General features: G+C 37.8%; 1 protein-coding gene across 6 annotated transcripts in view; it reads right to left on the bottom strand.

The window, feature by feature from the left end:
- The window catches only part of pde4d (phosphodiesterase 4D, cAMP-specific), a 669,903-nt gene that overhangs the window by 483,710 nt on the left and 160,300 nt on the right, over positions 1-25,893 (bottom strand). The window contains exon 1 of one of the 6 annotated variants that reach the window (XM_059989356.1): positions 24,470-25,706. The exons of the other annotated variants lie outside the window; for them this stretch is intronic. Within the exon in view, the coding sequence (XP_059845339.1) occupies positions 24,470-24,522 (53 nt within the window). The 5' untranslated portion in view covers positions 24,523-25,706. Of the gene's footprint in view, positions 1-24,469; positions 25,707-25,893 lie in introns of those variants that run through there. 6 annotated transcript variants of the gene reach the window in all.

The following is a 25,893-nucleotide window of genomic DNA, read 5'->3' as shown; positions in this document are numbered from 1 at the left end:
ACACTTGCTGGGGTTGCCTAATGCGGTGCCAGTAACTGTGCACAGTCACTGTTCCACAATGAATCTACGGCAGTGAGGCTGCCAGTGGGAGCTCACAGCTGCAGCGTAGCTGGCACAGTGATGCTAACAACAGGCAACGCCAACTCCAAGTATTAAGGGACATTCATATCCTATGGTCACCCATCACCTCTTCTTGGACGTGATAGGAGTGGCTGAGTCTAAATGCACGGTTCTCCCCAGCCCAAGTGGATGGAAACCATTGTCTCGTGAGACCACGGATCCGCACCTGGAAAGTCTTGCAAGTGTCCTCTCCAGGACGCAGGCCTGGGCAAGGATGTATGGAAGACCGCAGTTGCCCAAGCAGCAAGTCTCCCCTTTCCACGACACCGATGTTGTCCAAGGGAACGGCAAAGGCCAATACAGCTTGGCATCAGTGACATCACAGGAGTTACCAGAGCGAGGTTGAAGGCAATGTCAGACTGCCTTAGGGACTCCAGCTCCGGATTTGTTCTCAGGGTTTATTCACGAAGCCTTTCCCATGAATGGGTATGGCCACAAGACAGCGGAGGTTTGAAGTCAGAGTTTTCTTCTCTTAGACGGACTGCCTTCCCAGGCTGATGAGCTCCATCTACCTGAAGCACTGGTTTTAAGGCTCCAGGACCCGCCTTGGCCCCTTCTCCTGTCAATAGAAACAGTTCCGCCGGGCCTAGAGGCTAAGCCACACGAGAAGGCCAGGAGTTGGACTTGGTTGTCAGAGGCTATTTGAGGCACATGCCGTGAGGAGCACTTTTAGGTAGTGGGAGCCTGTCCCCACCACCACTCCTCAGCTTGACAACCAGCCCAGATACTGCTCTAGGAAAATAAGCTCATTTATGGAACTTTTTAAACTTTTTAAAATTAAATCTTATTTAATGTTTTTTCAAGTGCCTGCTGTGGGAAAACTGTGGTACTGTATTGAGATAATTTCTGTGCAGTATTTTCATTTCAACCTTCTCTGAAATAATTTTATTGAAAATATTATGCTGTTTTAAATGGTGATCAGTAGTTATTTTGAAATCAAACTCAGAAATTTCAGATGTTTTTCAAAGGCTCAAACACTTTATTGTTTTAGAATTACGAAGTCCACAACTGAAAATAAAGAGCTAGAATATTGACTTGTACAAGTTTTAAGTGCTGAAACTGAGGAGAAAGAAATAAAACGCAAGCACATGCAAGAACGTTTGATCAAGGTGGTGTTAAACCCCAGTCAAACAATTCTCAAATTTGCTTGCCTGATATTTATTTCTCCTCAGTTTCAGTATTTAAAACTAGTACAAGTCGATGTTCAAGTTCTTTATTTTCAATTATGTATTCCCCTTCTAGAAAAAATATATTAATTATTTTGCTTTCTATTTTGACGTGAATGGCCTTAACATTGTCTGTTTTACAAAGTAAAATTTTTAACAGGTAATATTATCTCTGGTTTCAATATCATTTTCATTTCCTGATATTGTAAAGAGACATTCAAGACATGAACCATTTCCGGCATCTTGTAGGAAATCTGGGTTAACTCCAGAGGAAGTAACAGATGTTTTATCATTATATTTTTGAAACATTAAGATGCATTTTATTTTAAACAATGAATCCACTGTGAACAGTTTTTTTTAATACAGAATGTGAAACGCAGAATAAAACCCTTTATTGAACTAAACATTTGCACAATTAAAACTGATGATGCATGATATAAGGTAAAACCACATTTTGAACGATTACTTTAGGAGTACGGAATTTATGCAGAATACTATCTCACTTCTCTCCTTTATTATGGAGCTACAATTAAACAGTGGTTCTAGTGGTTAAGTCTAGTGGTAACTTCATGGTTTCACTATTTCACATACAAGACCCAATCTTAACAACTCCACCATTTGCTTGGAAAATCAAAGATTAGGGAAAAAGTCTGGGATGTTTTTGGTTAGAATTACTCAATTCTATCAGCATTTGCTCTTTAAATAATTGCTGTTCTTGGAAAGACTTGATGGTACAATTTAAAACTGTGGAATTTTCTCGTGTCATAAACCACATTGAAAGTTTAAAAATTTTGTTGAGATTTAAGGGGCAAAAGTTTAGGGGTAACACGAGGGGAAACTTCTTTACTCAGAGAGTGGTAGCTATGTGGAACGAGCTTCCAGTAGAAGTGGTAGAGGCAGGTTCAATTTTGTCATTAAAAAAAAAATTGGACAGGTATATGGACAGGAAAGAAATGGAGGGTTATGGGTTAAGTGCTGATAGGTGGGACTAGGTGACAGTAAGCGTTTGGCACGGACTAGAAGGGCTGAGATGGCCTGTTTCCGTGCTGTAATTCTTATATGGTTATATATGGTTATATGGTTTACATTCTTAAATATTTTCTTAATTCTGATTCTTCTATATTAGAGAGAAGTTCAACTGCTCAAACCATGAAATTTTCATAAAGCTCCAAATAAATGGAAAGGTTGAAGGATATGGAAAGGATAGCAGGCTGTGAAAATTCAAGGAAGGCTGAAGTCAAGAGTTCTCAACAATGAGTGCGGGGAATGAAGCACAATGTTTAACGTGCCTGTTGCAGCCATTCTGATACCTGTTCATTACAATATTTTCAGTCTGTAGCCAGCACTAGGTGTAATGTTAATTAGATTCATAGATTCATATAACACTACAGCACAGAAACAGGCTTTTCATCCTGTTTGGTCCTTGCCAAACTATTCATCTGCCTAGTCCCATTGACCTTCACCTGGACCATAGCTCACCATACCCCTCCCATCTACATAACTATTCAAATTTCTCTTAAACGATGAAATCAAACCCTCGTCCACCACTCCTGCTGGTAGCCCCCATTCCACCCTCTCATCATCCTCTGAGTGAAGTTTTTCTCCCTCACCTTCCCTTAAACATATCACACTTCATCCTCTAATTCTAGTCTCACTCAACCTCAGTGGAAAGAGCCTGTTTGCATTAACCCTATCTATACTTCTTGTAATTTTATACACCTCTATCAAGTCTCCCCTCATTCTCCTATGCTCTAGGGAATAAAATCCTAAACTATTCAAACTTTCCCTATCACTCAGGTCCTCAATTCCTGGCAACATCTTTTAGAATTTTCTCTGCACACTGTCAATCTTATTGACATCTTTCCTGCAGGCAGGTGATCAAAACCGCACACAATTCTCTGAATTACCAACTCCAACTTCATACTTTGGTTTATGAAGGCTAATGCGTCAAAAGCTCTCTTTACAACCCTATCTGTCTGTGATGCCAATTTTAAGGAATTATGGATCTGTATTCCCAGATCCCTCTGTTCTACTGCACTCCTCAGCACCCTATCATTCACTGTAAAAGTCCTACCCTGATTTTACTTCCCAAAGTGCAACAGCCCACACTTGTCTGCATTAAATTCCATCTGCTATTTTTCCAGTTGGACCAGATACCCCGGGAAGTTTTGTTGGCTGTCCTCAATGTCCACTACACCCCTAATCTTGATGTCATCTGTAAATGTGTTGATCCAGTTTGGTGGTGGCATCCGTCAGTCTCGAGAGACCATGGATCTGCGCCTGGAGTTTCCAGGGCGCAGGCATGGGCAGGGTTGTATGGGAGACTGGCAGTTGCCCAAGCTGCAGGCCTTCCCCTCTCCACGCCACCGATGTTGTCCAAGGGAAGGGCACTAGGACCCATGCAGCTTGGCACCGGTGATGTCGCAGAGCAATGTGTTGTTAAGTGCCTTGCTCAAGGACACAAACACGCTGCTTCAGCTGAGGCTCGAACCAGTGACCTTCAGGTTACTAGTCTGATGCCTTGCCCGCTAGGCCATGCGCCAACACTTTGATCCAGTTTACCACATTATCATCTAGATTGTTGATATGGATGCCACACAACAACAGACCCAACAGGCACTCCACTAGTCATAGGCCTCCAGTCAAAGAGGCAACCATCTACTAACACACTCAGGCTTTTCCTGCAAAGCCAAAGTCTAATCCAATATACTACCTCATCTTAAATGCCAAGTGACTTACCAGCTTCCCATGCCAGACCTTGTCAAAGGCGTTTCCAAAGTCTATGTAGACTACATCTACTACCTTCCTTCATCAACTTCCCCAGTAACTTCCTCGAAAAACACTATAAGATTGGTTAGACATGGCCTACTACACCATGTTGATTATCCCTAAATTTTCCCTTCTATTCAAATATTTATCTATCCGGTTCCTTAAAATTCCTTCTAATAACTTACTAATGTCAGGCTCATTGACCTATAATTTTCTGCCAATTCTTAGATCCTTTCTTAAAGAATGGAACAACATCAGCTATATTCCAATCTGGCACCTCCCCTGTAGCTAAAAACATTTCAAATCTCTCTGCTTGGGTGCCTGCAATTTCAGCTCTTATCTCCCACAGGATCTGAGGGAACACTTTGTCAGGCCCAGGGGAGTATCCACCCTAATCTGACTCAAGACAGCAAACACCTCCTCCTCTGTGATCTATTTATGGTTCATGACCTCACTGTTGCTGTTCCTGACTTCTATAGACTCTCCAGAGTAAATACAGATGAAAATAATTCATTTAAGATTCCCTCAGCTCCGCCAATGAGCTGCCCCATCCAACAACCTAACTATTTAACATGTGCCTAATCACTGGACAATTTACAATGACTAATTAACCTACTAACCAGTATGTCTTTGGACTGTGGAAAGAAACTAGAGAACCTGGGGGAAACCTATACGTTTCAAGGGAGGACGTACAAACTTGTACAAATGATGCATAGATGTGAAATCTGATCTTCCAGAGGACCAATTTTGTCCATTGCTACCCTTTTAAGAATATACCTGTATAAGCTGTTGGGATTCTCCTTCACCTTGTCTGCTCGAGCAAACTCATGTCTTCTTTTGCCCTCCTGACTCCCTTCTTAAGTGTTCTCTTGCATTTCTTATATTCCTCAAGTACCTCATTTGCTCCTTCCTGCTTATACCTGCTATGCACCTCCTTCCTTTTCTTAATCAGGGCCTCAATACCTCTTAAAAACCAAGGTTCTGTAATTATGTACTCTCAAAATTTAATGTTTCAAGGCCTCCTACTGACCAAATACACCTTTGTCAGAAAACAGCCTGTCCCAATCCACACTTGCCAGCTTCTTTCCGATATCATCAAAAAAGACACTTCTCCAATTTAGAATCTCAACCTGAGGACCTGACCTATCCTTTCCCCATAATTATCTTGAAATTAATGCCATTTTTATCACTAAATGCAAAACATACCCCTTTACAAACTTCTGTCACCTGCCCTGTCTCATTTCTTCATGGGAGATCTAGTATCACACTCTCTGTAGTTGGGACCTTTATGAATGATTAAGGAAACTGTCCTGAACATATTTGACAAACTCTATCTCATCCAGCCCTTTTACAGTTTGGGAATCGAGTCAATATGTGGTAAGTTAAAGTCAGATACTATCACAACTTTATGTTTCTCACAACAGTTTGCAGTCGCTCTACAAATTTTCTCCTCCAAATCCCATGGACTATTGGGCTGTCCATAATATAGTCCCATTAACATGGCTACAATGTCATAATTCTAGATGTTGATCCATACCCTAGGTTCACCCACATTTCCCACAATACTCATTGCATTGAAATATACACACTTCAGAACATTAGTCCTATCATGTTCAACATTTCAAATCCTGACTCTGTATAGAGACTTATCAACAACTTTCCGCACAACCACTCCACTGTCTGCTCCAATGCTCTAGTTCCCATCCTTCTGCAACTCTTATTTAAACTGCCACTACCATGATCACCAGCAACCCTTCCAGCACAAATATTAGTCGAACTCCAGTTCAGGTGCAAACCATCCCATCTATACAGGTCCCACCTTCCCCAGAAAAGAGCCCAATCATCCCAAGTTTTGAAGCTGTCCTCCCTGCACCATCTTCCTAGCCACATGTTATCCTGTGTGATCGATGTTTTTTGGTATCATTCGCATGTGGCACTGGTTGCAATCCTGAGATCACAACCTTGGAAGTCCTGCCTTTTAATTTAGCACCCATCTCCCTGAACTCACTTCACAGGACTTCATCCCCCTCCTACCCATGTCAATGGTACCAACATGGACCATGACTTCTGGCTGGCTCATTCTATCGAATGAGTGATTAACATTTTTATTTTACTTATTTTATTGCATGGTCAATTAACCTACAAACCATTACATCTTTGGACTATGGGGAGAAACCCACACGGTTCACAGGGAGAACCTACCAACTCCATACAGATGGTGCCAGAATAAACTCCGATTTCAGAACACCCTAAGTTGTAATAGTATTCCAACTTGTACAGCGAGGAAAAGTCCCTTCCAGTTGAACCAGATGTACTGTACAGTAACCAATCTATTTAACAGTAGCCTAATCACACAACAATATACTATGACTAACTAATTGACAAACCAGTACAACTTTGTCCTGTTAGACATTTAAATTGGTGACAAGATAAAAAGACTTACAATAAAAACTTGGGATCAGTAATGGTGAAAAAGAAATTTCTAGATGATCATAAGATTCTTCTGCATCGCTAATGGACCTTGGCCCAAAACATCAACTGCTTATTCATTTCTGTAGATGCTGCCTGGTCTGCTGAGTTCCTCCAGCATTTATGTATGTTGTTTTGTATTTCCAGCATCTGCAGACCTTCTTGTGTTTAACACTAATAATCTTGCTATCTTTGCTTGGAGAGCTCAGACAGCAGCAATGTTATTGGCCCTTAAATGTCCCCTCATATGGCTCAGGAAATAATTTCATTTAACAACAATTAAATTAGATTTCAACAATTTGATAAGGTGGTTTGTTACCACAACCCAAGGGCAATTGGAGTGCAGCAATAAATGCCTTTTCAATAATGCCAAAATCCCAAAACGTCAAAAGGCTGGCTTTCCTCCTGAAGCCCAAACCCTGGAATAAGTAACATAAAATTCCTTACTATTCATTAGGTGGAATGGATACCACACTTCCAACCTTTAAGGATTGTCTAGAGACTAACATTCTATTTTCTCATGAAAACCACACACAGCCAAACTTTCTAATTTCACATAGAATTAAACCAGGCAATATATTTTGCATGAAGTTTGATGAGTGATATTTAACAATTGTTCTGCTAAGTTGTTGCTTTCAGAAATAAAGCAACTTCATTGCAAGAAATGTAGAAGTCTATATATTCCATTACTTTGGATACTTTCTGATCATAAGGGATGGGCAATAAATTCTGCCTTGTCGTTGACTCTCAAATCATCCCCAAAAATTGAAACAAGACATCTTTTATTTAGTCTAAAATTATAATTTTTGTTTTAAAAAGTGACATTATTAGGATGGTTTGAAAGGGAAATTTAAACAGTGTAATGCCCAACCATAGATATTTATTCCTGAGCTACTGAATTTTTCCATGACTCCAAACTAAGATAAACTGTATAATCTATTAATATACGAGCTTAAACCTGGGCACAAGCTTTCTGCTGAATCACCCATTTTCAGTAAATTCATTAAATTTATTGTCAATAAACTCCTATTTCATTCTCTGTACTACAAATTTAAAGTGAATTCATTTCCCAGAGCTGATCAGCTTTACAACTTGTTCAAACTGCACACTTTGTTTGCAACATGCTTATACTGTTAATAGAAAATACCTAATGTGGCAGAATAAAAGATTTTACTTCACATTATAATGTCTGTCCTATCCCATTTTGTACCTTGATTTATATCTTTTAACTCAGTTCTCCCTGATTCTAATGTTAAAAGTACTTGTCCTTTATTGGGGAAAGAAAAAGGAAAACTTCATGCCCATTGTATTGTCATCTTGACAGGCAAACTCCTTGCACATAGTGGGAATGATAGCTCAATGCATAGTTGATATCAGGAAATTAAAATTGCCACAGATTTGGGTATGGAATCAACAATATTTGCTCAGGCGCCAACAGTTATCATGGAATTCAAGCTGAAACAGTATACATTTTCTTTGTCATTTTGGCTCCTCATATCAAATTTAACTGTTAAACCTAAAAACTGGATCCAAGTAGTGCATAAGATTATTTGATCTGGGTTAGATTGCATTAGCAATTATTTGCAGGTGAAATTGAGTCCAATGGAAAATTGGCCTGGCCAAATCCATATGCAATTTGTCTAAATGCATCAGATCTCTTCCTGCCTGCTGTCCATATCTAATTACATCAAAAACCAAATGCTGCATGTTTCTTCTCCCATTGGCATAAATTATAGCCTATCAACTTTGTTGTTCACTCAGATATATACAACTAAATTGAGGCTGTCATTAAGACTCCATTAAAGATTCTCAATTCTGACATCTGCCAGCTCCATTTGCAATGCTCAGAATAATTGAAATTCAAGATTGGTTGCTTCATTATTGTTTCCAGCTATTGACACTATCAACATCAATGCTATATATTGAGACTATTGCCTTAATGAATCTAGCATCTCACAGAGGAAAAAGGGTATTAGCAGCATGGGATTCCATCTGATCAATGATAATAATCTGTTAATAAAACTTGGGATGTGATTGAATAGACAACTCAAAAAAAGATGATTAAATGATATTTGGTAACATATATAGAGTTAGTTCCCTTATGTGAACAAACATTATTTCCTTGCGAAGGACTGCAAACATTAATGCTCAAGCACTGGATGCCAGTGCACATTTCTACTCTGCTGGATCACATGTGGGCAGGCAATGCAGTGTCAGTGTATCCTCCTCTCTCCCACACCAGAATGGTAGACTCTTACACAGCAGCTCCATGTCTGCCGCGGGGAGTCTTTGTTTATAGCCTGATGATCTTTGCAGTGCAGTGAAGTTGCTGACTGGAGAGCTTTTCAAAGAGCTCCTGTAGTGAACTGTTTGCCCAACCTCGCTCTTTTCTTGTGGGGAGATTCTATTAAGTGTGAGTACGATATGGAGAATATTTGCTACAGAAAATAAGGATAAAATCTAATGCTTAGGCATTAATGTTTTTAATCCTTCACAAGGAAATTAACTTTGTTTACATGGCAAGGGAAACGACAGTTCAAAATATGCTGAAATCATCTTGTTGTACTGCCGATTCAATCACATGCTGTGTTTTGTTCACAAATTATTATTCCTCATGAGATCATCCTTCAGTACTGGTCAAGAAAGAGAGAAAAATATATCTATTAAGTAGTTCATTCAATATATGGAACAATCATTTATCTGTACAGCAAAACTTCAAATTGCCTGCCATTCACACACAACAAATGTTATAAAGCATGGTCCAATCCTACTTACTTCTTCACATGAGCTCGGACCAGCTGCTGGCTGAGAAAAAATAAGCATATAAACAACTTCCACCAGCCAAACAGCAGTAAAACAGAACTGATAACAGCATTTACACCCATTTCTTCAATATAGAAGGTATAAGCCTGAAGTTCACTTAGGGTTTAGTCTATATCGTTAACTATTTATAAATATATACTTGTATAATAAGCAACTGGTGGAGCCAGCTCAGATGTTATCACATAATGAAAATTTATGATATAGTGGCTGACAGAATATCAAAGGTTCCGTGCATTACACTTTTATAAAATAGTAAAAACATTTGCTGACTCATATTGCTCATGGCAATACATATTCAGTGTTTCTAGTAAGATCAGTTTCACTAAAAGATACAGGGACAAATTCCCTGCAGCAAGCTGTTTGCAACACTACACAAAAATATGAATGTGATTGCCCTTTTCAATTAAGAAAAATAAACCAAAGGGAATTGCCAAGGTTGCAGAATATCAGATTACTTAGTCTGTTACAGTTTAAAGGTTTGATTAAATGAGTTTCCACTGTACATACTTTGAAAGCAATTTAAGAAGGAAAAAAATTTGAAAAAAATATACTGTATAGTGGTGGATATTTATAGCTTGAAATAACATTGCATAACTTATCTACAAATGTATTTATTTTGTCTGATATCCATGGATTTAGCATTTCAGAAACTGCAGGTAGCCCATTCACACACATCCACAGATTGGACCACGATTAAACAGAGTTCTGTTAACAAGGTAATTTTCTCAACAATGTGAAGGAACATTCAAATACGGACATCTCCAACTCTAGTGTGTGCCATTGTTCTGTCTGTTTTTCAAAATGACATCATCCTGTAACAGAACATGTTGATATACTCTCATGGGGCTTCACAGAATAAATGCAGTTATGATATTTCTCTTGAATCAGGTGTCTGAGCTCAGGCCCACAGGCTTAGAATACGTAGTCAGCCACTGAAGACTGAATTGAAGTGAAATTTCTACACGTAAGTAAAGTATATTATTGAATTGTCTTCACTAGTGGGTTGTGGTAAGATGCATAAAGAGTCATGGGATCTGAGCACAGAGCAGGTCAAAGGCACTGAAAGGTAAGGTCAGCCATGATCTTGCTAAATGTCGGAACAGAGTTAAGGAGCCAAATGGCCTCGTCCTACTCCTTTTTCTTATCATTTCTCCAAATCTGACGTAGTTTTTGAATAATGCCACTCAACGGACAAGTACAGATTATAACAGTAACATACAAGTTCATAAACAGTATGTATATAGATGGAAGAAGACCAAAAGAATAAATGCAATATCTTGATTTTGACAGAACCGTTACTCTGTGGCAGCTGAATGGATAATTAAGTTCTTTTCAATCAATTTGTTTGACTTAGTTAAGTAGCAATAAAACAACAACAATGTGCTGTAGCAAAGAAATCCATATTTGGATCAACATTCATAAATAATTCCGGATAGCTAAATTTTGATTCAAATGATGGTTATCTTGGAAGGGGAGAGCTAGGAGTTGGAGAAAAGAAAGAAGGGAGCTTGTATTTGTTCAATAACTCAATATCCACAAACTAAAAAAATGTTTATATTTCACTTAAATTGGCATTTTAGATGTTTCAACATCTTTTGGCACCAAGGCAGACTCAAGTATAGAATGTTTAATTCCGAATGATCATGATGTCTATTAAAGTAATTTCATCCGATCCGCATGGATACTGAAATGCATGGATTATGTAATTACTATGTAGTAAATAAGCATGGAAACAAAGATAATTTTATCATTATGGATTAATAATGAACTCATACTGTTCATACATATTTGCCTTTATCTCACAATCATTGTCTTCCTTGCTATTAAGATCAATATTTCCATCAAAGTTGTAGACAACCAGAGCAAAATTCCATTCAGTTAGTAATTCCAGTTGATTATCACAACTAGTTAAATCAGTAATGTTAATCAGTAAAGAAACAACAACCTTGTAACTTGAAACTAATTTGTAATGATCTTTTTCTAAGAAAACTAGATAGTCACCTTCGCTGACATTTTCTGACAAAAGCGAGATATGCATCCAACCTATGGTGTGATTTCTCTCTCCACAGAAACTTCCCAAGCTGTTGAGAATCTTTACTTTTTTGATCACAGTATTAAAAAACATGCAGTTTTTGATTCCATACACTCTGCTCAGAATCACATTATAAAAAGATTATAAAGGGAAGGCTAAAATTCAGGCTACAGCAACAGTGATCTCACTTCCTATACATAGAATAGATATTATTGACAAATGGCCAAAAGGTTCAATCTTGTCACCCTGTTGCTAGATCTTGTGAGCTCAGTTCACTGCAGGCATGCAGTGTTATATCTAAAGTATTCCTTGGGAAAACAACCTATAAAGCACCTGCTCTGAATCATCTTAAATAGTGATAAAAGTTTATTCTAGGTGAAACAACACATTGGAGTGAACATAAGGATTAAGTGTGACCAATTGGTACTTTGAGCCTACTCCACAATTTATCATAGAGCACAGAACAGTACAGGAACAGACCCTTTGGTCTATGATGTCCATGCTGACCAATTGTGTCAGGTTGTCTCTGAATTCTTTTCCTTCTGTGAGGAAGGGAATTATTTGCAATTGAAAAAGTAGGCATTCTGAAATTTTGCAAGGCGATTGACATAGTAAGTCTATGTAACTCAACCCTGTTGTATTGTCCATGAGCATTTGAAGCATGACACAATGATTTGCAAGACAGAGAACTGCATGCCATTAATCTATACCAGTAAAATCTTAGAATTATTTTAGAGCAGGTTAAAAAAATAAGTTGAATAATGTAAGCAGCTGCAACCACTATTTCCCAAAAAGCCAGTATGTGACAACCTCCCAGGGCTTGCTTATAGTAGGAGAGGGTTGCTTGTACATCTGGCAGCCATGTAAAAATTAGTTCCATTGGGCAACACAGCTGGTGGAGCCGCTTGCTCACAGCCCCAGTGACTGGTTCAATTCTGACCCCCAGTGCATGGCAATTCTCCCTGGAGCCGTGATTTCCTCTCACATGCCAAAGACATGCAAGCTAGTGGGTTAGTTGTTCTCTGTACACATGTAGGTATGTGGTAAAATCTGGAGGAATTGATGCAAGGGGAATGAAATGGAACAAATACAGGATTAGTACAAAATGATTATTGATTCCTAATGAGCAAGACTGCCTATTTCTGTGCTGTATGATGTTATGGTACTTTAATCACCAGGTTATAATTTGTACATGAAAGTACTTCAATGAATCTACCCGATCCTATATGAATTGCTGTGGATGCCACAGTTTACTGCATAATGCATCCCAGCTCCTGGGATATTAGCAGGAGCTCTTGAGTACTTAAGTAGGGGATACTTAAGTAGCTTAACATTACACAGAGAATCATTTGTAAGATCTCATGCTAAAAAAGAAAACTGTTTGCATTGCCAAAAAAATAATCATTTTAAATGGATTCCTGAAGTTATTATCACTGAACAGTTCATGTTTCAATATATTAAAAAGAATTCACTATGTAACGTATTAAAATCTGGCCCAATTCTTCTTTTACTGGAACTTCACTATGCTAAAATGTTATAATCTCCTGCAAAATGTGAATCATTTGTTAAGAAACAAAAATCTTCATTTATTTATCTTGCTGCTGATTTTACCGCATGGAAAGAATACATTTGGTAGAAGATATCAACGAAGAAAACTTTTGAAACAACTGAAAGGATTGAAGGTTATACTCGGAGTTTAGATATTGTATGTTGAAGCCGCAACTCCTATTTTGATAGGAGGCACAAGGCTGCAGATGTTGGAATCCTGAGCAAAAAACAAAACTGCTGGAAGAACTCAGTGGGTCAAGCAATGACTGTAAAAATGGATTGATAGTCAACATTTTGGGTCAACACCTGACTTCAGTACTGAGGCCAGGAGAGAGGAGTGAGAGATAGGAGTCTGGTAGGTGATAGGTGAAACCGGATGAGGTGAGGGATTGTGGGCAGTTAGAGCCAGGTGAGACGGGTTGTTGTTGAGACAGGGGTTGGTGAATGATAAATGAAAAGATTGGAAAAACAAAAACAATTGGAATTGGTTTATTGTTATCACATGTACTGAGGTACAGAGAAAGCTTGTCTTGCATATTGCTCACACGGATCAAATCTTGACACAGGGCACTGGGGTGGTACAATAACACACTGAGGAACCAGATGCAACAGCTACAGAGAAAGTGATGGGCAAGTAGGAAATTGTATGGACAAACGGAAGCAGGTGGGAGAGGGGAGGGCAAAGGAGAGACAGAAACAGGCCGCTGAGGGGTAGAGCTGGATAAGGGAGGAATGATGAGGGAGGAGACAGGAAAGGGAACCAAGGTAGAATAATCCCAGGGAGATAGTCATGTTGGTAATGGGCAAGTAGAAAATTGAGGTGGGGTAATAAGGGCAAGAGGGAGAGCTGCAAAACATGAACAACATGAGAAAGAGAGATCTCTATTGGGAGCAGGAAAGGAAAAGAGGGAGTGGTTTACATAGAAAGAGAAAGTTCAATGTTTATGCCATTGGGCTGAAGGCTACCGTCTCCCTTGGTTCACCTTTCCCATCAGATTACATTATATGCAGCCCACCCACCTCCCAGCCACTATTGCTGTATCCACCCTTCTTTTCCCATCTGTGGTTATTTGTGCATAATCCATTCCATCTTTACAGATAAGTTAAGTAAGATTTTTGTTTCATAACCAATTCATGATAAATACTTCGTATGATATCCATAGGGATGGTAAAGTAAAAATTGTCATGATTTTTGGTTAGCAGCAAGAAAAGGCATTGCCATTTATGATTAAAAAAATGTTATCCACACACACAAAAAATGTTCGTTAGAGCTTCCAGTTCCCCTTTTGCAACATGACGCTCAATCTGGCACAACTCATGGGGATCTGCCTCATTCAGCAACAGGAAGCTGACCAGCCAATCAATCGGAAAGATTCTCACAGAGAGAAGTGTAAAAGTATGTATAATAAGTCATGTTTTACTCATTTTATAGAAATTATTTAAGTTACAGCATACAAAAGAGAAAAATGTAAAAGAAAATTTAGAAGACAAAATTTCTATTAGTTACATTATTTGAAAAACTAACATTTGAAATGCTATTTTTGAGGAATTACATTGTACAGGGACAAGAGGGTTACTCAGCAGCAATCATAACTTAGGTACTGTTTAAAATTTTGATTTCTATTTTAAGTGAATTTCTAACCTATGGTGAGGAGCTAATTAAACATTTCAAATAGCATACAAGTTCTTACAACACAACATTTTTGTTTCTTCCAAGTTCTCAAAAGTATATTGAACTAATAGGAAGCTATACTTTGCAGATGCTGTCCATCCGATGATGTAGTCACCAACATTTTTTCTGTTACAACCATCATCTGACCTGTCTTTATGCAAAGAAATACATTTCTGAGATCAGCAGCTCAGTCAGAGCATTTCCTGTCTGTGCAGTATGAATAATCAGTTTTTTCATTACTCATTTTTTTGCTGTGACAGTGGTATTCTCTCAGCTAAACTTTGCCACGTGGAAGATACACGTGAAGGTAAGAACAAAAAAATTACTTTTTCATTTACACATTCCACATATTGCTTGCTCTCCAGAATTAGTACACTCAGTCACATGCATTGCATTAGATCACAACATGAGAGCATAGAAAGTACATTCTGCAGTAATCAGAAACAACCTCACCTTCCTCATGAAGATTAATGTAATGGAAGATGCAACAGAAAAACTACACAATGGAAATATGATTTCATTGATATCAAGACTGTTTGAAATTCAAGCAACAAAAGTCTTCAGGAGATCTTTACTCAAGCAATATTTAAAAATCAGAATGAGTTTGGGCCATTTGATTCCTTAAGCTTGTTCTTCAAATCCACTTCCAGCACTATCTCCAATTTCATGATTCCTTTCAGTATCAAACAATTTCCTGCCTTCCTTGAATATATTTGCAGACTGATATCCACAATCATCTTGGATAAAAAAAACAAAAACTTTAGAGAAAAGAGTACGTTTTTGCTTCCATCTTAAACTATCCTGATTCTAGCATCTACAGAGTCACATGTCTTTTTCCTTCCCCAATGGCATCCACTCTCAAACTTGTAAAGTCCAGGACTTAAGCAAAGTCCACCCAATGTCTCCTCAGTAACGTCTTTGCCCCAGAAAGCAGTCTAACAAACAGTTAGTGCAGTCCTCCTGATTACTATCAAAGCCCATTAATTGTGTTACTCGATGAAATTGCATTACTTTTAACAAGTAAATTCAATTATTAGTGTTAACTATGAAAATATTACTGTCTCATTGTACGACTCATAAACATTCAGACAAAATAACTTTGGTTGGATATTTCAACAAAAAATATGTACTGGAAATCTGAAACAGAAAATGTTCGAGAAAGTCAGCAGGTCAGGCAGCATCTGTAGAAAGAGACACCGTTTTAGATTTCAGATTCTACATTAGAAATGAAAAAGAGAGAAACAAATTAGTCTTTTTGGCAGAGGAGGAGGTAGGAAGAGCATTGGGTGGAACAAAGGGAATTTCAAACAAAGTGATCATATAAACTGCACTTCCTTTCTCCAATGTAGAGGAGGCCACATTATACACACCAAATGCAGTGCACTAGATTAGACTAAGTGCAAGAAATCATTGCCATACCTGGAAAGATTGTTTGATAAAGCAATGAATGGCTTTGCGGACATCTGTTCTCAAACTACAGGGATAACCTTTAGTGTCTTGTAGTCTGTAACTTTAATTTCTCAATCCCACTCTGACTTCTCTATCTGTGGACCCTGAGGAATTAAATGGGCTGCTGGTGATGTTGGTGGAGGTGGATATGATAGGGGCTTTTAAGAGTCTCCTGGATAGGTGCATGGAACTTAGAAAAATAGAGGGCTATGGCTAACCTGAGGTTTTTTTTAAAATAAGTACATGTGGGCCAAAGGGCCTGTATTGTTCTGTGGGTTTTCTATGTTCCTATAAGATGTAGGTTGCTGGGAATCTGAAACGTAAGTAAATGCTGGAAATACTCAGCACACCAGTCAGTACCTGTAGAGAAGGAAAAACCTTCCATCACAACTGTCTAGTTCTCACACATACAAGGAAGGCCATTATTATTATTGCTTTTCAATAATAACTGATGTGAACTAAGGAAGCAGAAACTAATCCATCATTTATCTACATTACAACCTTTGAGTCTTGATTTTGGTGAAGTTGGAAGAATTTAGGTATGTTGAAACAGCTCAAGGAAGAGCAAAATGCAAAGTTCTTTATTAACTTATTTACTGTGGTATGCTTTTAACCTCTCTATGATTGCATTACTGAGACTTTTTGAGTGATGTTTTTGTTTCTTATTTTTATGTCCCCCTCCTTTGCTGACCCAATTTAACTCAATGCATACATTTTTTAAGTAACCATGCATCTATTTGTGGTATTTTTCACTGATGCTGAGCAATGATCTGCACCTTTGCTGGCACGCCATGACTTCTGGACTTCCATCTTGTTGATTGCTGCTCTTGGAATGAATGCATCAAACCACTGGGCTCCGTGGGGAGTGCAAATATCTGTAATATTTTACTCTTACAAATTAATGACATAAATTCAACAGGCTTATTCATTTTAATGGGAAGAAACAAATATGAATAATATAATTTACTTTCTTTAGTTATTTCATTAAGTTAATCTAAATGTGTTTAAGTTGTAAAATTGTTTCATTTCAGAGTTTGAATATGTTTATCTTTTTAATTGTTTTTGAAATCATTAATAGTACTCTTGCTCTCTGATAACATCTTTATGGAAGGATCTGGGCTTAAGTGGGTCTCAAGCAAAGCTAAATCTGAAAACTATCAGTTTTGATGTGGAGAGCCATGCACTCCATTGTGCCGGCTGATCAGTTGGGAGCGAGCTTTCCAGCTGATGATTGTGCTGCTGACACTCTCAGGAATGTTGGGGCTCTGAGGATAAGCAATTAATGAACTTGGATCGCATTCTTGTCAGTGAAATATCTGGATAACTTATCGTTAGCTAGGTGCAAGCCCTTTTGTGTCTAACGTGAAATGAGATTGGACTAATTGCTCCGGGCAATATCATTTTGTTGGTACAAAAGCAAGCTAGGTTTACTGTATATTCTAAGTGCAAAATTCTAAAAAGTTTTGCTTCACATTATTGTTCCTGCTATGTTGAAAGTGGTTGGTAGAGACTGCTACGCACTTACCACTCTCTGCATAAAGCACTTATCCCTGACGTCTCCTCTGCACCTACTCCCAAGCACCTTACAACTGTCCTCTTGTGCTAGCCATTTCAGCCCTGGTAAAAAGTCTCTGACTATCCACAGGATCAATGCCTCTCATCATCTTATACACCTCTATCAGGTCACCTCACATCATTCATTGCTCCAAGGAGAAAAGGCTAAGTTCACTCAACCTATTCTCATAACGCATGCTCCCCAATCCAGGCAACATCCTTGTAAATCTCCTCTGCACCCTTTCTACAGTTTCCACATCCTTCCTGTAATGAGGTGACCAGAACTGAGCACAGTACTCCAAGCGGAGTCTGACCAGGGTCCTACATAGCTGTAACATTACCTCTTGGCTCTTAAACTCAATCTCACAGTTGATGAAGGCCAATATACCATATGCCTTCTTAACCACCCAATCAACCTGCACAGCAAATTTGAGTGTCCTATGGACTCTGACCCCAAGATCCCTCTGATCCTCCACACTGCCAAGAGTCTTACTATTAATAGTATATTCTTCCATCATATTTCACCTAACACAATGAACCGCTTCACACTTATCTGGGTTGAGCTCCATCTGCCACTTCTCAGTACAGTTTTGCATCCTATTGATGTCCCTCTGTAACCTTTGACAGCCCTTCATACTATCCACAATACCCCAACCTTTGTGTCTTCAGCAAATCATCCCTCCACTTCCTCATCCACAAAGAGGAGGGATCCCAGAACAGATCCCTGAGGCATACCACTGGCCACCAACCTCCATGCAGAATATGACCCGTCTACAACTACTCTTTCCCTTCTGTGTGCAAACCATTTCTGGATCTACATAGCAAGGTCCTAATCATATTCCTAATCATACTATGCCTCCAAATGTTCATAAATCTTGCCTCTCAGGATCTTCTCCATCAACTTACCAACCACAGAAGTAAGACTCACTGGTCTATAATTTCCTGGGCTATCTCTATTCTTTTTCTTGAATATGGCAACAACATCTGCAATCTTCCGGAACCTCTCCCCCCTCCCCCTCCATTGATGATGCAAAGATCATTGCCAGAGACTCAGCAATCTCCTCCCTCACCTCCCACACTAGCCTGGGGTATATCTCCTCTGGTCCCAGTGACTTATCCAACTTGATGCTTTCCAAAAGCTCCAGCACATCCTCTCTCTTAATGTCTACATGCTCAAGCTTTTCAATCTGCTGTAAGTCATCCCGACAAATGCCAAAGTCCTTTTCCGTAGTGAATACTGAAGCAAAGTATTCATTAAATACCTCCGCTACCTTCTCCGGGTACCATACATGCTTTTCCACTGTCACACTTGATTGGTCCTATTCTCTCATGTCTTACCCTCTTGATCCTCACATACTTGCAGAAAGCCTTGGGGTTTTCCTTAATCCTGTCTGCCAAGGTCTTCTCATGGCCTCTTCTGGCTCTCCTATTTCATTCTTAAACTCCTTCCTGCTAGCCTTATAATTTTCTAGATCTCTATCGTTACCAAGATTTTTGAACCTTTCATAAACTTTTCTTTTCATCTTGACTAGATTTTCAACTGCCTTTGTACATCACGGTCCCTGTACCCAACCATCCTTTCCCTGTCTCATTGGAATGTACCTATGCAGTACGCCACACAAAGATCCCCTGAACATTTGCCACAGTTCTTCTGTACATTTCCCTGAGAACATCTGCTCCCAATTTATACTTCCAAGTTCCTGCCTGATAGCTTCATATTTCCCTCTTATATATTTCAAACTAATCACCCCATATTCTAATCTCCATAGAATCCAACAGAGGCAAACTTTTCATCTCAGGTATCAACATAGTATCCAATGCAAATACATCTTTTCTTGGAAACAGAGATCATAATTGTATACTCAATCACAGATGCAATTCTGACAATGCCTTGTAGCATTGTATAAAAAATTTCCTATTTTCATATCCCTCATAATAAAGACCAATTAGTTCTTGTAATTCCCTTCTCTGTGCATGCCAAACTATTGTATTTCATGTTCTTGGACTTCCACATCCTTTTCCATTGCATCATTTCAATCATCTCACTTTATTTACAGTATGTGATTGCTTTTTCATTCTTCCCTTCAGAATGGAAAGCCTTACATTTGCCCCACACATTCTACTTCATCAATCAACATCTTGCCCAAGTTTTAGAGTTAGCAACATTCCTTTCTGTTCTGTCTACCCTTCCCTTCTCTGTAACTTAAAAATACTTGTTTATTTTTTATTATCCAGCTCCGTTGACACAAAACACCAACTATTTCTCTCTCGATACTGCTTTGAATAGCACTTTTTGATGTTATTTAAAACATGAAAATTTTGGAGGTTTGTGATGAAAAGATGGGCTAGAGATTATTCCCACTACAAAAATCAATTCTACACAAAAGCAAGATGTTATTTGTAGTAGAACAGGCCTTTATTCTACCAACTTCAGAGTTACCCAGCCAGGCTGAAGATCGTGGGAGAAGTTGAAGCAGAATGAAGCACAGGGCTAAGGGCAGGAAGGTGATGTGGGGGAAATAGTCACGTCAGTCAGAATCTCAAGAGCCATACCAGTGCAATAGGATGAGATGGGTACTAAGGAGAACTGATTAGGAGTGGGAAAAGACTTGGGCTTGTGTAGAGGAACGACTTTGCTAAGATTGAGTTTGGCTCATGATCCAGTGGTGAAAGGCCTGGAGGAGATACACTGTACAATGAAAATGAATAATTTGGATAACCTGCCTATAAAATTGGTCCCAAATAATGGATTCTGTAGACTTCTTCATGACTTGGCAGAATTCCTGCTGATGGAGGCCTCACATTAGTTGTAAAGAGTTGCTTCTGCTCAAACACTCCACACTGTCTACAATTCATCGATGCCCAAATGAATTTTGCACAATTTAGACACCATTGCACATGTTCCAACATCTCCTTGAACTTGCATATCATACATAGACTTTGCCATCATTCAATAACTTGATTGCTTGTATCAATTATAGTGCAAGAGCACTGTGCAACATAGTAGAATCCCAAAGCCATTATCTAAGAACAAACGTTGCATTGAAGGAATCAGAACTGGTGTGGCAGGTTTTCGAGTTTTCTTCAGGGGTGAAGGTAGCCATATTTGTGTTTACCATCTAACTGAGAAACACCTATCAATGTTGCCAATTTTACTGGTAAGCTTAGAAGCCAGAGAATAACTTTGAATTATTTGTAAAACAACATGCAACTAACTGTGTGATCCAAAAGTTATTGCATTTCCAGATCCATTTATCTGGCAAATAAAAAAATGCATGCTGAATGCTAAGCATATCACATTTATAAGTGTGGATTTGAGTGTGTAGGTGTCTGAGTGGCATATGACTGAACGTTTAATCTTCAGTTGTCTCAATAGTTATTTGAGTTACAACAGTATTCCTAATCACTAAACATAAGAAACAAACATCAAATAATATGTGAATATATTTTATGGAATTACTGTCACTTTAAGCAACCATATCCTAAATGATTATCTTTGAGATATATGGTTAAAAAAAAGCATTACAATGAAAAAAGTTCAGAAAAGCTCCCAAATGTAGAAACAACTCTGAAGGATAGTTTTTGGTAAGGATAGTTTAAGTTCAAATTAGTTTTAATTTTAGTAGTAAAAGATTGCCTCAAAGAATTTCTAGTTTTCTGGTGGCTTATCATGCTAACATATTGCACCAATGCCTGTAAACTAATATTACCTGACCCTGTCATTAAAAGCTTTTAATAATTAATAACTGCCAGGGATATCTTATAGTAAGATATCAGACTTTTTATTGTTGGCTACAAAATAATTCAAAGATTTAATTATTTAAGTTTTGAAATACCAGTATCATTTTACCTTGTTGGCAAACCCATCTACACTTTCTTTTGCAAAGTACGGAAATTGTTGCTTATATCAGAATCTGTGGAATTCTCTGCCTCAGGAAACAATTGAGGCCAGTTCATTAGCTATATTTAAGAGGAAGTTAGATATGGTCCTTGTGGCTAAAGGGATCAGGGGGTATGGAGAGAAAGCAGGTACAGGGTTTTGAGTTGGATGATCAGCCATGATCATACTGAATGGCGGTGCAGGCTCAAAGGGCTGAATGGTCTACTCCTGCACCTATTTTCTATGGTTCTTTTTTTTACCATAGGTTAAACTAAGAATTATTCACTGTTGCTCCTAATAAGGGATGTATATTTTTAACTTACCCTGTATACAGTTTCTTATTACCTGGATAAGCTTTTTTTAAAAAATATTTGATCACTGTGCACATGTTTAATAACTATCAATTGCCAATCTATTCTAAATTTTTTATTGTGATTTAATTAAAATGTATTTGCCTGCAACCTAACAATGTCCAACACACTGGCAAAGTCCAGGACACAGCTTCAAGTGTTTAAACAGCTCCTAGGGATACTTTTAGTGAGAACATCAGACATTCCATTGTAGCTCTAAAGTAATTCAATGATTTTAATGCCAATAACTAATGAAATCTTTGCACTTTAATAGAAATCAAAGCAATTTTCCTTCACTACTATATTGGCATTTTCCAACCTAATATCAGGGAAATACAAGGCTACAAACAAAATATATCATTGATAATAGTGGTGCCTTTATGTTAAGATGATATTTTAACAATTGCCTCATATTTCATAACAAATAAAACCAATTGGAGAACTCAGAACATCTTCCAAATTCAAGCTACTGATCCTAATGGATACTGAATGGTGCAGTGGGTTGGCACATTGCCCTTTCACCTCTGGCAGCTGGCTCTGAATCCATCCCAGACTGTCTTATTCTCTGCAGCAGTGATGATAAGTGATGCAAGAAATGATTCACATTTGTAAGTAAAAAAAAAATTGGAACAACATTAGAAGTCATTCAATTCCATCTTGTATCTCACCACCCTTCACAGTCCAGTTTTGTTATTTTGTGAAGTGACAAGCTGATTTTATCAGACAGTGCTGCTTTACATGCAGTGCACATTCAGAGCTGATTTTGTGCTGGGGGAGAAGGAAATAAGCACAATAAAACCACCACATTTAAATTACATCCTTTTCAGTAATAATATTTCTCAATTAGTTTCTTACACACAAGAGACAAGTTATAACCCAATCTATTCCTTACTCCCTCCCAGCCTTCTCTCCTCACGCCACCTCTAATTAAGGAAAATAATGCGGCTTGAGGTATTTCATTAGGAATGTACCTGTACTAAAAATATCAATTAGTAGATATATAGATTCACAATATTCAAATGTACCTAGGTATTTCTTTAATCCACAGAAGATGTTTTATTGTTAACTATGATTAAAAATAACAGTAGCAGTAACATTCTTTCAAAGGCTGAGGACGGAAAACAGTTAGACAAATATTTGTGAATCTTTCAAATAATCCATAAATACACTGAATATAAAGCTTATAAATAGCTACTTGAGCAGGAGCACAGATAATATATGCAATCCTGGCTGTAAACCCGGTTAATTAAATATATATTAAGAGAAAGAGTTCTTACTGAAAAGACAGATGAGAGACAATATTATTTGGTCAGCTGGCCACACACAAATTACAGTACAGCAGTTCAGATGACTAACAATTAAATTCAGCTAACTCAATACAAATATATTATTCCTTTTCTGCAATTCATATTGTGGAAATACCATCAAAATCAGTTATAATTAATATAATTAACCTTACTACTCAGTACTTCATTCAAAAACTTTTGGTCAATTAATAATTAAAGGTAAAGGTTTAATAATTTACTGATCTCAGCAAATGAGCAAAGCAAGTTAACCTACAGTTGATTTGAAGCATCAACTTCACTGATCAGCTAGTAATGTTAACTCACTTCAACAATCTGCTATACACTCAAGGCCGACACATAATTCAATGCACTAACTGGATTGTAAAGAAAAACAACTGTTGAAATATAAATTATTATTTAAAACTAGATTTGGAAAGACAATATTAAAAACAAGACTATACTTGTTTACTAGTGTTATTTTGAAAAATATTTTATGAATATCTTTACTGTTAGTCCTCTCTCAATCTCATTTCCTAAGTATGTAGTTCATTATATTGCGATACATATGAAAACCAGTGAGCAATTATAGTAGATTAGTAATGCCTGGGTTACAAACTGCTTTATAAAGTGCACAAGTCCAGATTGGACTAGTTCCTCCTTTTTAATACCATCAGGCAGAACCACCCTCTGCACTGTTAGCAAATATCTTACACTTCTCCATATTTCATAAAAACATGAAAGCGAATTTACTGAAAGTGCACTACACAAACGAAATGTAAATATTAAAGCAAATATGAAAAGTATATTAGTTGTATTTTTTAAAGATAATGTGCAAATCATGTACTTTGTTTAACACTGAAGGAATTTTCCATCAGTTTTACTAGCAAAGCAGAGGACTCATTCTCTTCAGAACAACTTATGTTCTGTTGAGCTTATCTTTTTTATTACACTGCATAATCAATGAGTGGTTTAATTGAAGAATTAGGATTACAAACATTTTTAGAGTGTTTTGGATTAAGGAATATTGTAGTGTCCCGCAGTTATTATGTATCTGATCTCAGACCTGCATTACATTTAACTGCATACAAAAAAACTGAAGGTAAAGCCGAAAGAAGACATATGTGCACTAATGTGCTAGTGTTCTGTACTGTGCAGAACATCACAACTATTGAGTACTACAGAATTTCTTCATTATGTTTCTTTCTTAGCTGTACTAATGAATGTTAAGAAAGGATATCACAAATCCTCCTAAGTAGGAAGCACATTCAGGATATTAATTGAGGTGAGCATGCTTTCATAAAATTTGATTAGCTTTCTTTCCTGGGATTTGAACTTTATAGGAATAACTTACCATATCCATGAATGCCTCCTGAAAGGGAAATTATTCACGTGCATCATCTCCATGAATGTTCCTTTGCAGGGATTCCTCCCAATCCTTTAAATTGAAACTGGGCAGACACCTTAATGCATAAAACAAAAACTTCTGGTCTCAGTCTAAGAGATCTTCTCTATTAATCTTGACCATATGTAGGATCATTTTTCTTTTGCAAATCTGCTGTTAATGGATTGTTTATCAAGAGAGTTGCAATTTAGAACCACAATGCAGTTTGCAGCATTACTGCTGTTATTATTGTAACTGTGTATGACTATTTTTGAAGTTCAGCAATTGAATAAAATATCTAATCTCCTTCTTCTAGTGAATGAAGGCAATCAAAATAGCACTCGGGATCCAGTATAAAGAAAAAGGCAGAAAGAAACGGTCCAACAGTGTATATGTTCCATCTCCCAGCATTGTGTAAAATCAGCTATGTCGCAGACTCCAGATTCTCACAAAAGGAAACCGTATATTGTTTACTTTCTTTTTCTTTGTATTCTTTCTTCAAACTGTTCAACTTTCTTACACAATGGTTTCATTTCAGTTTTGAAAGACCTCTTCATTGAGTTTATTCTTCCCAGGATAATGATATTGATGTAATAATCTTAGCAACTATATAAACTTTTCAATAAAGCTAAAAGGACAGGGTCAAGATTCAGTCATTTACATTTGCTGCAAGGTTCCGAGTCCTTCCTGCTCCCAGCCCCGTGGTGATGTTTAGCTGCCATCACAAGTGTTTATGTCATTGTTCTTTCATTCGGATTTTTAAAGCTATATTAATGATATTTCCAAAAGATTTTTTATTAAAGCAATGTGAGCTTCTACGCTTGAAAACAATTAAATTGCCGATCTTCTTAATCCATGCTCCTTGTGCAAATTCGGTGTACGAGAAGGTAACAAAGAACAAAAGGCTATCACAAAAGAAGGTGAAGAGGATTGCTCCGGAGCTGAATGTCATCTAAGAACCTCTTCCCTACCGTCCGGGTTCCTTTTTTTCGAATCTTGTTCACCAACAGTTGTCATCACTGTCCTGTCATTGTAAATGGGATCATCTGCTTGAAGTCTGTGTTCTTCAAGCTCTGCATTTTTGTAGAGGCGCAACAATAGGAAAGAATTTTCATTCAAAAGCAAAGTGCCCTGCTAATTCTCACACAGATGAGGGGTCCAGTCATCTCTGAAGTGTCTGACATACAGCACAGAAATCTTCAGCACATTTTCAATGACTGGGTTACTTTACTCTGCTGCAGAACCAGCTTCAATCTTGTGAGAATGCTGCTGCACAGAGGATGTGCTTTCGTCAAGGGGACCCTTTAGGTAGGTTCCATTTTCATCATATGTATTTATTATATTGTTTTCGGATATTATCTTACTAAATGTATTCATTAATATTAATATTGTAA

Source organism: Hypanus sabinus, chromosome 14 (assembly GCF_030144855.1).
Source record: "Hypanus sabinus isolate sHypSab1 chromosome 14, sHypSab1.hap1, whole genome shotgun sequence".
Taxonomy (NCBI): domain Eukaryota; kingdom Metazoa; phylum Chordata; class Chondrichthyes; order Myliobatiformes; family Dasyatidae; genus Hypanus; species Hypanus sabinus.
Note: the sequence above shows the minus strand (reverse complement) of the source record. Positions and strands in the feature narration are given on the sequence as shown.